The sequence below is a fragment of the Asterias rubens genome, chromosome 8 (genome assembly GCF_902459465.1).
Source record: "Asterias rubens chromosome 8, eAstRub1.3, whole genome shotgun sequence".
Taxonomy (NCBI): Eukaryota; Metazoa; Echinodermata; class Asteroidea; order Forcipulatida; family Asteriidae; genus Asterias; species Asterias rubens.
The window spans coordinates 18,105,987-18,119,196 of NC_047069.1; the positions used below are offsets into that span (position 1 = coordinate 18,105,987).

The 13,210-nt window shown below is 37.0% G+C and overlaps 1 protein-coding gene across 1 annotated transcript; it reads right to left on the reverse strand.

Annotated features, from left to right (window-relative positions):
* Positions 1-1,383: 1,383 nt before the first annotated feature.
* Positions 1,384-11,314, reverse strand: LOC117293820 (alpha-N-acetyl-neuraminyl-2,3-beta-galactosyl-1,3-N-acetyl-galactosaminide alpha-2,6-sialyltransferase-like). The gene is made up of 6 exons (XM_033776273.1): positions 11,229-11,314; positions 5,773-5,961; positions 4,440-4,673; positions 3,538-3,704; positions 2,969-3,076; positions 1,384-2,065 (listed from the first exon to the last, which is right to left on the reverse strand). Exons 1-6 carry the CDS (start codon positions 11,247-11,249, stop codon positions 1,819-1,821), a joined length of 966 nt encoding a protein of 321 aa, XP_033632164.1. The 5' UTR covers positions 11,250-11,314; the 3' UTR covers positions 1,384-1,818.
* Between the last annotated feature and the right edge of the window lie 1,896 nt (positions 11,315-13,210).

Sequence of the window (13,210 nt, forward strand, 5' to 3'; positions counted from 1 at the left end):
CTCAATTACTTTTAATTGGTTGCTCATCAGTCCTCACTTTTTAATGAAACAAACTGAATAAAGGAATATTTATCAAACAAGAACTTGTTTTGTCAATTGTCATCTTTGTTTTTCTTTATTTTTATTTGGCGTTTGCATTGGATTCATTCAGTGAATTTGTGGGGAACTTCTGCTCTAATTGTGCAAGAAAACCACCTCTAGTTATCAAAGCAGAACCTTGTTGAATACAAATTTCTGGTAAATTTTAATGTTTATTGCACTACACAAGACAAAACTACTTACTAAGACATTATATCACTATAAATGTTTAAATTAGCTGGCACCTCTGCAAAATTATTCTGTTGAACTTTAATTAGTACATAATCATTTATATTATTGATAAATTAACTATTGCATAATCTCAAATTTCAGAAAATAAATTACTTATTCTTTTATAAAATGTTCTCAAACTTTATCTTTGGCTTTCTTAAAATATTAAACATATTTCCATATTTCAGCTTCTTTATAAAACAAAGTACATGGAAATAAAATCACACCTTGCAATTTACAGGCAACCATTTCCTGGTAATCTCACAGAAGAGAAGACAATCTTTGTTGAAAATTTGGGGACAGTATTTATGACTTTTAGGACAAATATTCGTCTGCCACCTAAGTGCTCATTTCGCATGCACTGCAGTTGCTTGGCACCAAGTTGCCCAGTAAAACTGCCTCGTGTGTCAAGGCTGTTAATCTGCAAGCTCAATGATAACAAAGTTAGTAACCAGTCATCAAGCGAAATACTTATGTCTGAAATACATTCAGTCAAGGAAGTTGCATTTGAAGACCACTACTTACTACTTACGATTTAATGGGTATATTAATTAGGCATAGCCTTTGTGACCCCATATCCTATCTTTTCCTCCTTCCAGTGAGTATCCAGTTTGTATTGATCGCTTAAATCAAAATCCGATGAAAAATACTCCCCTTTTTTACCATTCGAGACTTTAGTTGACTGCACTCACCCCTTCTTTACCATTTGTGACTTAAAGACACTGGACACTACTGGTAATTGTCAAAGACCAGTCTTCTCACTTGGTGTATCTCAACATATGCATAAAATAACCAACCTGTGAAAATTTCAGCTCAATCGGTTGTAGAAGTTGCGAGATAATAATGAAAGAAAAAACACCCTTGTGACACGAAGTTGTGTGCTTTCTGATGCTTGATTTCGAGACCTCAAGTTTTAAACTTGAGGTCTCGAAATCAAATTTGTGGAAAATTACTTCTTTCTCGAAAACTATGTCACTTCAGAGGGAGCTGTTTCTCACAATGTTTGATACTATCAACCTCTCCCCATTACTGGTAATCAAGAAAGGTTTTGTGATGATAACTATTTTGAGTAATTACCAATAGTGTCCACTGCCTTTAAAATAATTTGGAGTCCTTTTTGTACAACACGAAACACAAACTTTCACAGATTATTTACAACCGATTTAAGCAACTCCCCTGAAAACATTGCTACGGTATTTCTACAGGTAAATCTTCATGCACAGTGATTAGGGATTCATGTTTTGACCTACTACAACAAGTACCAAAACCCTTTAAGCCATTTGTTATGAAACTGTAAAAATACAGTAACAAGGGGAGGTTTTTTCTCTCTTTAAAAATTCACAAAATTTCCACTGACAAATCCTTGTTTCTCAACAAGTATGTTTTTATGGTCAACAATTTTTGCAGTGTTTGCCAATCTATATACCCACTTCGGTGAAACTGGTGCCCTGTTAAAAGAGTAATTAACAATCAATCGTATCGTGGAACAGAAGACCCTGGATAGTCGAGTCAAGCCACACCAGCTTCCAGCAGAACAGAATCGTCTTTGAATATTTTCACATTTGGTTTTGTAAAGTTCCACTTTGGATATTGGAATTTGATATCAAACATCTCGGCCCATCGTCGGAATAAACTTTTCTCAGACAAGAAGCGGTGGCTGCCATCTTTGGTCTCTTGCTGGTTCTGTTTGTACATCTCACACTCGAGCATAGATCGTCCGTAGTAATGGTATGGTACGTAGGAATTTGGATGCAACCTGTAAACAAGATTAACAGGGGAAAACAAATTTGTTTTTACTCTAACTTAAGGCACACCTGTCCACAGGCGACCTCAATCATTTCATTTATTCTGGTTATGAAGCCGAGGATTCCCAGAAAAGCAACCTTAATCACTGTACTAGCCAAGGGAATAGAAAACAAGGAAGGAAGTGGTTTAATGTGGGAGAAAAACCCTAGATTATTAATAAAGGGGGAACCCACGCAAAACAGGAAAAGACTGAAACATAGTGGCCCTCGGCGTGATTCGAACCGAGGATCTAGAGGTGGAAGGCGAAGAAAAATAAAGCAGTATCTTTCCTCGCCTTCCACCTGCAGTACTACGCCAACCCAACCCACCATCCTCCCTTCGTTGGTCACGTAAAGACCTGCTTGAACTAAAATGTCCAGTCGTGAACTTTGCCGAATTTCATTTGAAATGTTTTCAATGAATAAGGAAATCGAGTCATGAGATTATAAATCGATTTTAATTGTGTAAAAAAAAACAATCATTTCGAACACCCTTATCCAGCGCTTTTCTGAGAGATTTGCGAAAGGCTACATTACGTAATCACTCGCACTTTGTAAAGCCGCTTTGTTGCAGCGTGGAGGTATAACAAAGCAAACTCCCACAAATGACGACAGCGGCATTGTCCTTTGACGCGCGCCGTCAACGGCAGAAGTGTTCTTACTTTTTTTAAACCTTTAAGTTGGGGCCTGATTTTTTAATAGACAATTACAAATTCAGAAGTGTACACATATCAAAAATACATTAAAATGGTGAACAGGTGCGTTATAAACAAGTTAAAATACCATTTCCGTTAAAAACATTCCGCTCAGTTAGCAGTTTAAAACTGAAAGTAAGAAAGAGATGGCAATGGAAGTTGTTCTGATTTTAATCTCACCTACAATAGTCCTCATCTACCATTCCATACACCGTGACACTGTCGCATATCTGAATGGCTAACATCATAGTGAACACTCCAGTAGACACCCAGGTGTTGGTATCTACCCTGTAACACAAAGATTGACAGAGATTAAAAACATAACAATTGATCAGCTAACTCGTTTTCTAGTATCTCGCCACTGCAATCCAAGACTTTCACATTAAATGATCATCCCCTTGTCACCAAGCAAGCTCATTTGATTAAGACACTCTGCTTAGAGTCACCAGAGCAGAGTCTTTCTCAGATTCAAAAACTTTTAGTGAGATACATGTATTACCTCTTTCTCAAAAACTACGTCACTTTAGAGGGAGTTATTTCTCAAAATGTTTGATACTATCAACACCTCTCCGTTGTTTGTTACCAAGTAAGTTTTTATGCTTATATACATTTTGAGTAATAACCAAATGTGTCCAGTGCCTTTAAGTTTGAATTCAGATAAAAGTCTGGAAATGTATCCCTGGAAAATGAAAGATTTAACAATGCCTCTAGCCAAAGGTACTAGGAAACGGTCCCCTCCCCTACTTAACCTGTTGATCCCAAGCTCCTTCTCAAACACCTCAACGACTTTCTTCTCTCCTTTATCCATCATGGAGTAGACCTCAATGGGGCTATGTCTGTAAGCATCTAAGACTCTCTTCAGCAAATAGTTGGATCTGACGTTATGACCTGGGTTATCGGCACCCCATACTGCAACCTGTGGTAAGAATAGCAAGGGGTGGATTTCACAAAGAGTTAGGACTTGTCTTATCTCCAGTTAGGACGAGTTACTAGTTCTAACTTAGGACTAGCTGTACGTTTTTGATATCTCTTAGGACAAGTCCTACGTTAGAACTAGTCCTAACTCTTTGTGAAATCGACCCCTGGACATCTATACAGCACTTAAGACAAGCTCCTAAGTGGCAGAATTTAAGCAAGTGGAAATTATACAGTGCCAGGAAAATATATAAAACAATTGGAGTGTATCATACCAAATTACGGTTTTGTAAATTGAATTTCAAAATTGATTTGAAAATAAATGTGTCACCGCCTAGTGGTCATAAGAGCACTAGATTCAAACTCTGGCATTTGATCAGCAGAATGTGGGTTCGAGTCCCAGTCATGTTGTCCTTAAGCAAGACACAAACCATTACTATTTCATAAAATTGGGGAGGTACATGTAGTGCTTTATGCTCTATCAGCCAGGCTTCTGATGGATGATGCCCAAGCCTACATCTATAAATGGAATGTAAAGGGGGTAACCCTGTTTCAGCCCCAGGAGTAGGTTTCAACAGCCCCTGGAAAAAATAGTTGATTGTAGCCCACACCTTGAAGTGGCCTTCAGGCCTTGTGTGTCTGATGACTTGCCTGACTTGGCAAATTTTTGATCCTAAAAGTTACATTAAACTTTACCCAGTCAGTTTCCCTTTGGGTTTATTTACTTGTTTCTTACCATATCCGTCTTTCCTCGACCAATAAGCATTGAATCTTTCAGGAATGGTAATGACCTGAAGCACACAACTCGTAGTGTCGTTTTACGACCAACATCTTGTGTATGGCCGACAATGGGGGCGTCGTTCATGCGTATTACGCATGACGCATCGTCTATCTCCTTGCCCGCAGCCTTGTCCAAAAGCTGACCCGAGCTGATGACTACAGCGCAATCTCTGCAGTGTTTTGTAAAAGGCTAATTGTAAAGAAACAAAGAAGGAAAAAAAAGGCATTTTAGGTTTTCTCTGGCTTGCTTTAATTTTAAAAGGAGGATGCCTTTGGTAATTACTTTAAAAAAACAATAACCATAACAACTTATGGTAAAAAGCACTGGAGAGCTACACTCTAAAAACTCAAGAGTTGAATCCAACACTTGCAAGAGTTCGGAGAGTGACAACACTTTGAAAGTGTTGAATCCAGCATTTTATATGTTATACCCAGCATTGTAAAGTATTCAGTCAACAATTTATGTGCCAGTTTAACATTTAAAAAGCTGATCCAACAATTCCAAGGAATTATTTTGAGAAATGTTGAATTAACACTTAAATTGTTGAATTAACCCTTTTTGCCTATAGTTTTAGAGCATGAAGTTTTGCAAACAAATTAAGCTGAGAATCGCTTCAGGGGCAGGTCTATGCAACAAGGGTGGTTTTTTCCTTTCACTATTTTGTTGCAACTTCAAAAGCCCAAATTTTCACACTTTCGTTACATTTATGTGCCTTTGACATTTTACCAAAGTTTTTTACCCTGCCTTTAACTCTTTAAGTGACTAGCCAGTGGACCATTTTTTAGGCCGAAGCTTGTCATTTTTGAACTCTGACAACTTTTTCACTTGTCCACCAAAATCCAATTTGATTTGAAATGGTTTATTATAATAAAAATCAATTTGTCACATACAAGATTTTAGTCCGAAGCCTTAACGATCCATTAAAACCACTGGGGAGCAGAACTTGCTATTTTGTGCATATGTTGAGATACACAAACTGTGAAGACTGGTCTTTGACAATTACCGATAGTGTCCACAGTCTTTAAATTGTGTCAACACCCAAAAGCAAATCCTTATTCTGGCTTTGAACTTCACTCTTGGAGGAGCACAGCAATTTCCCTTTTGTAAGGGGCATCTCTATGAGGAAAATGTAAACTTATACAGGAACCTTTCACAAGTCATCACAGCAAAAGCAAAGGGCACCAAGGCAATGGGTTGCTTCGAGGCCTGCTTTATGTCTGGGCAAATAAGATACTGTTTTTTTTGTAATAGTGAGGGTAAGGATTTTGTAACTTAAATTCCAGTTTACTTTTTTGGTTTTGACGTTGATATATGTTTGTCCGATTTCTTTCATGAGTTGTAAAAGTTCCTTCCTGTCGAGTGGATCCTCAGAATGGATTCCAGAGAATCCCCTGGGTGGGACGGGTGTATCACCATAACTGTAATAGCAGATCACTAGGAGTATGATGAGCACGGTGTACACAATTATGTAGTTTTTCTGCAGAATCGGAAAGAAACCAAATCGAACTCATTGAATCAACCAATTTAGTTATAATTACATCATGTAAATCAGTCAGAAATAGGAGAAAAAGAGGAGATATCAGAATACATTAAGAAGTTGTGTTTGTTATCCAGCATCAATAACCATGGTCACCGTGGTCAAGTGGTTAGACTGCAGGACTTGCAATGCAATCACAAGGTTGTGGGTTTGAATCCCCCAGCTAACCGCTGATTTCACAATGACTAGAATAAATATTTTCGTCTGGTTACTGAATCAAAATTTCTTGATTTGTGCAGTTCATAGTTATATATCCCCCTGTGCTGTGGGAGTTTGCTGAGTTCCCTTGAATCTATTTCATTCATTCATTTCATTCATTCACATTTATTTCAATGCTGCCATGCATTAAGTTACATTTGTGTATATCGTTAAAGTTACGATACATGATAATGAGTATATAATGACAAACCAGAGATAAAAATAAAAACAATAACAATTTACACGGAAGTTGAATAAATAATCGCAGACAGGACAACATTTAGGCATAGGGTGAAGCAAAAGCTTTTGTTCCCGTACCTACGGACAGACAAGAAACAAACAAACAAATAAACACACCAACAGACTATCACAACACTGACTTACATAGAAACATGATACATGTAGGTACAAAGACAAAACATCATCCGGAAAATATATCATAACTTTACATTCAAAACTAAGAATTAAAGAACTGTGCTTTAATTTTTTTAGCAAAATTTGACAAAGTAGGTGAAGATTTTAACGAATCGCTGAGACTATTCCAATATGTAGTACCACGTTGGACAAGACTATTTCTAAACAATGATGTTCTGTTAAAACGGACATAAAGTTTTTTGTTACGAGTACTTCGAGTATCATAAGAATGAATATTTGAAGTTAATGTAAAGAAAGAGTTAAAACAAGAAGGTAATGCATTATGGTTGTATTTATACATAAATTTACCTAAATTAAGGCAATAAAGATCATTTAATTTTAGAAGTTTAAATTGTTTAAAAAGTGGGGCTGAATGATCACGATAACCAGCATTAGAAATTATGCGAACAGCCCGCTTTTGCAAAGTAAATAGTCTCTCACACCGAGTTGAAGAACCACCCCATATGAGAATGCAGTAGTTTAAATACGGCAGAACAAAAGAATTATAGATGGTCAATAAAATATTACTAGGTAAGAAAAACTTTAAACGATTCATTATACCCACATTTTTTGATAATTTACTTGATACATCATTGATATGATATTTCCAAGTTAGATGTTCATCAATATATATACCTAAGAATTTCGTAACTTTCACTTGATTCAAACTGATACCATTTAGAACTAAGGGAATAGATTGAGTATATTTATATTGATTTGCACAAAATATAACATAATTAGATTTTAGGACATTAATACATAACTTATTGGCTAAAAGCCAAGTACTTATTTTTTGAAGTTCCAAATTAAGGTTCTGAATCGCGGCATCTACATTATTATGACTGTATAATAAACTTGTGTCATCTGCAAATAAGCAAAATGAAATAATATCAGATGAGTTACAAATGTCATTGATGTAAATAATAAAAAGTAAGGGACCCAACACAGAACCTTGAGGAACACCACAAGAAATAAGTTGATCAATAGAATTGACAGCATTATACGAAACAAATTGTTTTCTATTTGATAAGTAACTTTTGAACAAGTCCAATGCTATTCCACGGATACCGTAGTGTTCTAATTTACGAAGCAAGATTTCATGATTAACCGTGTCGAAAGCCTTGGACAAGTCCAAAAATATACCAACAGAGATGTTCTTATCATCAATAGCTTGTGATAATTTATTAACTACATACGTAATTGCTAGGTCAGTTGAGCGATTTTCTCTGAATCCAAATTGTGATTCAGACAGAATATTGTTTTTGCTTATAAAAGAGTTTAATCTAGAATATATTAACTTTTCATAAGTTTTTGAGAAAATAGATACTACTGTTATGGGCCTATAATTGTTAATATCATGCTTCTTGCCCTTCTTATGTATTGGTGTAACTTTGCCTATTTTTAGCCCGTCAGGAAAAATTCCTAAAGCTAAAGACATATTGAAAAGCTCAGCTAATGGCTTCGCTAGTGAGTAACTAGCCTGTTTAATAACAAAAGAATTTAAACCGTCACAGCCAGACGCTTTACCATGAGGAATGTTGTTAAGAATATCCACTATTTCCTCTTGCGTAATGGGCGTCAAGAAAAGAGAATGTGAACATCTGTTATTCAGAAAAGATTCAAACGCTGTATTACACAATGGGAGGTTACTGGCAAGCCTGGTGCCAATGTTGACAAAGTAATCACTAAATGAATCGGCAATTTCTTTGTTATCATCTATTCTCTTTTCGTCCTGAATAAAATACGAGGGGTTTGCTTTTTGCCTGTTCTTATTTAATAATGAATTGATGAGCTTCCATGTACCTTTCACATTGCCTTTTTCTTGGTTGAATTTTTTACTCAAGTAATTTTTCTTTGATATTCTAATTAAAGAATATAACTTGTTTTTGTATACAGTATAACAAGATTTATTTTGTAAAGTAGGGTTTTTAAGAAATTTTTTATACAGGTAATTTTTCCTTCTTATGGAATTATAAATACCATCCGATAGCCATGGAGACTTATATTTATCATAACGGCATTTGATTTCTTGAACAGGGAAATTTTTGTCATACAATGTTTGTACATGCTCTAGGAAAGTATTGTATATATCATGAATATCATTTGGAGACTTTAAAAAATTCCAATCAGTCTCATTTAGATCATCATTAAAGCATTTTACGTTATTCATGTTAAAATCACGTCTGACATATTTTCGTTCACCCTGATTTTTTTCTTTAAATTGATCAATAATAAGAAATACAGGTAAATGGTCACTTATGTCGGTTACTAAAATACCAGCAGAATGGTTCAGAAAATCATTTGTTAATATATTGTCAATTAAGGTTGAACTATAACTTGTAATTCTTGTTGGTTTGCTTATGGTGGGATAGAACGAATGAGAAGAAAGAACATTGATAAAGTTTTTTACAGTATTATCAGTATCATACTGGAGTAAATTGATATTGAAATCGCCCATAATATAACACTTTTTATTCTCAGCATTAACATGACCTAATATTTTATTGACTTGATCTGTAAAATTCTCACATGAAGCACAGGGTGGTTTGTATACAATTCCAATAATAACATTTACCCTGTGAGTATTAACAAGTTCAATAAAACAAGACTCAATTTCAGAATCATTGACAGATAAATCGTTACGAATACTATATCCAAGATCTTGTTTTATATAAAGTGCTACCCCACCACCTCTTTTATTTTGTCTACAAATACCTTCAATTGTGTAATTTTGAATTTGAATCAGTGGATCCTGAATATCCTTTAGCCACGTTTCAGATATCCCAATAACCGAGAAACAGTTTTCCAATAGATTTAGATAATTAACAATATTTGAAATATTTTTGGGTAAACTCCGAGCGTTAATATGTAATAACTTACTATCAGTGTTACTCCTGAAGTTATCAAGGAATTGATCTTGGTCATAATAATCACAGCCAATATCAGGGGCTTCAAAATTTAGATCTGGATCTATGCTAGTATTTGTTTGATTCATTTAAAACTTGAAGCAGCATAACATTACACTTTTTTCAATATGTTGAATATAATTAGAAACCATTTTGAGTAAATGAGGGAGACATAATTATGATGTTTTGTCTTATACCTGAACACATAAACATTCACAAACATAACATGGAACAAAAAACACAAAAAACAAGATACAAAACAGTTTACAAACACTGATACTAAATTATGAATACAGAAGTTAAACATAAACACAAGAGGGCAACGGAAACTATAAATACATAGATTTATGGATTGACACCTATCTAGCAAAGACAGTACTGCTACCAAAGTTGAAAAAGTAAAGTTTAAAGACCACCGGTTGGTTACAACAGAAGTAGGATTAGTAAGTCAGACTGGGGAATTTACTTTGGAACATGTTTTTTGAACATGTTTTTGGCCATTGATGTAAAGTTGGCCATTTCGAAAGTTTGGTTTCTTGCCTTCTTGAAACGCCTTTCTCATAACATCTTTCAGGCTTCTCTTCTTTGCTGCATCAGCTGCTGGGAGATCCTGAATCATGTAGATTCCACACTCGGCCAGAGCCTTCTTGCATCGTTTGAGTACTAGTTGACGTTCAGGGCGGTAGATGAACTTCACCAAAATATGTCGGGGTTGATCTGTAGGCATCTTCGGGAATCGGCCTGAACGATGTGCATTTTCAAGTTCAGGCTGAAAGTTGCATTTTTCTAACAGGATGTCTTTTATTCTTTCGTGTGGATAAGACGGGGGTTCATCTACAAGTTCTGGAATGCCGCCAAATCGGATATTATAGCTTCTTGAGTAGCGTTCCATTTGCAGTGTAGCCTCTTCCAGTTTAGCAATTTTACAATCAGCCTGCTCAAGCCTGGTGGTAACGTTGGCGAGGTTCGACGAAAGCGACTCGTCTACGGCCTTAATCTCTTCAATGGACTGAGAAGTATAGTTGACGGACTTCTCTAGTTCTTGATAATTGTCTTCAATTTTGGTGATTCTCGACAATAGAGATTGCTGGTTGGTTATGACAACGTCAAGTTTATCTTGAATGCAACATTTCATATCTTTCAATTCTTGACGAATTACATCAAGTATACTGTCGGAAATAGACGTAGGTAGGGTGCCATCACTCAGCTGTATGTCATGTGTATCGGTCGAGTCGTTAGAAACGAGACGTTTTTTGTCCTTTTTTGGAGGCATGTCGAATTAGAGGAAGTACAGCAATTACCTTCAGTGGAGAACGAAATGGGAGGCTAAAATGGTGAAGGTTCCACAGCCAAGACGATGTATAAAAAGGTGGTATTTTTGAATATTTACGGAGCAGATGTTTTGAGATGTCAATCCATGGATAGCGCCCTCTATGGGAAGATCATCTAAAGTTTCCAAACAACAAGTTTCCACTGACTACTTCTACTTCTAGAAACTATAATAAGGCTCGGGAGCCTTGCTTGAACTTTGAAGTAACCACCGAGTACTGACCATATTCTTCCATTACAACTCGCGGCAAGTTTTGGTGCCAAGTGAGAGGCAAGAGGGTAGTTTCGTAGTATAATTTCATAGAGATGATGATAGCCCCACATCTGTGGCATGACAAGATAAATAAACAGAGATCTTACCCATTTCTGCAGTATTTTCATAGCGTTGAGCTAGTTTTTTTGCTGTGAACAACGCTCATCCACATGCATGTTTGTTTTGGTTGTGAAATCAGGAAGGCGCCCTCTAACGCCATACTGCGAAAAGTTCACACACCAAAATTACGCGACGTACAGCTCCTGACCTCGTTTTCGGGTCAGTGGGCCTACGGGTATTCCTACGACGGCGGGCTGTACTGGTCTCACGAACGTTATCAATAACTTGCATACTTTATAATGTCCAACAAACCTCTGTCCCCTTGTTTCCATTTTGACTAAAAGAAACCCATCAAAACAGGAGTCCCAGATTGTGTTCCAGGCAAGTTTTATCTTTGCTCTTGAAATTTTTGGACTTTTTCTTTGACATAGCGCTCATCCTACCAGCAAAGGTGCTGTACGAGGATTGAAGATCATAACCCCCCCCCCCTCCATTCACTAGTCACTACTGATGATAGCAGTGGGTGTAACTCACGTCACCTCCCAAATACTTTTCCCGCCAAATCTCAATTCGGGCGCCATCACCAAAACAAAAAAGTATCAGATGTTCTGCAGAGCCAGTGCCACTCTTGCGTCACTCGAAACCCACTAATTGCTTCGGTTACTGTTACATGAAAGCGATCCCCGGGTTGAATGTTGGATGTTTGCACAGAGATTCTCGGCATTTAGGTCATCTTTCTAACTTTCTCTTCTTCCCTTAAAGGCACTGGACACCCTTGATAATTTGTCAAAGACCAGTCTTCTCACTCTGTGTATCTCAACATAATACAATAACAAACCTGTGAAAATTTGAACTCAATAATAAATCGTTGAAGTTGGGAGAGAATAACGTGGAAGAAAAAACACCCTTGTCGCGTAGTTGTATGCTTTCAGATGCTTGAATTCGATACCTCAGGGGTCTCGAATTCAATTTAATTTTTTTTATGAGAAAATACTTCTTTCTCAAAAATATGTTACTTCAGAGGGAGCCGTTTCTCACAATGTGTTATGCTATCAACAGCTAGCTCTCCATTGCTCGTTACCAAGTTAAGTTTGTATGCTAACAATTTGTTTGAGTAATAGTGTCCAGTGCCTTTAATGACGGTTTGTTATACGCTCCCTGCTCCGTGTCACAGTAAAGACTAATGCAAGGGATCATTCTCCACTCAAACGGCTCACTACAAATTTGCAAAATTGAAAGTAATATTCAAAAAAGAGGCCGTTTCATTATGACAGTAATTCCTTGCCCTCATCGTGTTTCTTAGCAAAACGTGAACACGGCCATACGATACAGAAAGCAGTCAATTATGTATAAAGTTGCCCGCTGTCTAAGTGAATTGTGGCTAGTTATCGGGAGGAGCGCGCACCCTTTTTGTTTGTTTTTCTCGGATAGCTTCTACGGTTCCAGGCAGTCGTATCTGGCGGATGTTTTTCAGCGACCCGACCTCGTCGTTTAGTGAGTTTTCTGGTTTTCTTGACAGCAAACTTCTGCAGCCTTAGAATAATACGTTTGTGTTTATTTTGGTGGCACTTCCAAGTAAATATTTTTGGGCCGGGGCAGCGATGGAATCAGAAGGGTGTTACATCTGATGTAATACACAGAGATAAAGATTACGCTGCGTGGCTAAGCGTGTGCAATTATTTTTCGGTACATCAAAGTTGCCACGCTGTATAGTGCTTTTCTATAGGGAAATTTGATAAATTTGACGCTTTTTGAAGACGGCATTTCTACATATAGTAAGACTTTGTGCAATTTTTTTTAAGATGATCGTTCCGTCAAGAGAACTCGGCAAACTCATACAAGGGGGTATAGACACCATCTCTTTCAAACAAACATTGAAACCCATCCCACGTGATATCTGAGATAGTCGGCACACCCCCGTGCACTTCCCATGATGTATTTATTCGTAACCCCAGCCTGCCCCGCCTGACAAGCAGTGCGAATAACCGCCCATGATCCTTCCCCTTCCTCGAGTCCCTCCCCCTCTCTC

What these genes read in the sequence shown, in the direction of transcription:
- LOC117293820 (XM_033776273.1), bottom strand. Translation starts at nt 11,249, where the DNA reads ATGAAAATACTGCAGAAATGG. An exon ending in TGAAAATACTGCAGAAATGG is followed by an intron (nt 5,962 to 11,228) that starts GTAAGATCTCTG and finishes CCGATTCTGCAG; the next exon opens with AAAAACTACATAATTGTGTA. An exon ending in GTCGAGGAAAGACGGATATG is followed by an intron (nt 3,705 to 4,439) that starts GTAAGAAACAAG and finishes TTCTTACCACAG; the next exon opens with GTTGCAGTATGGGGTGCCGA.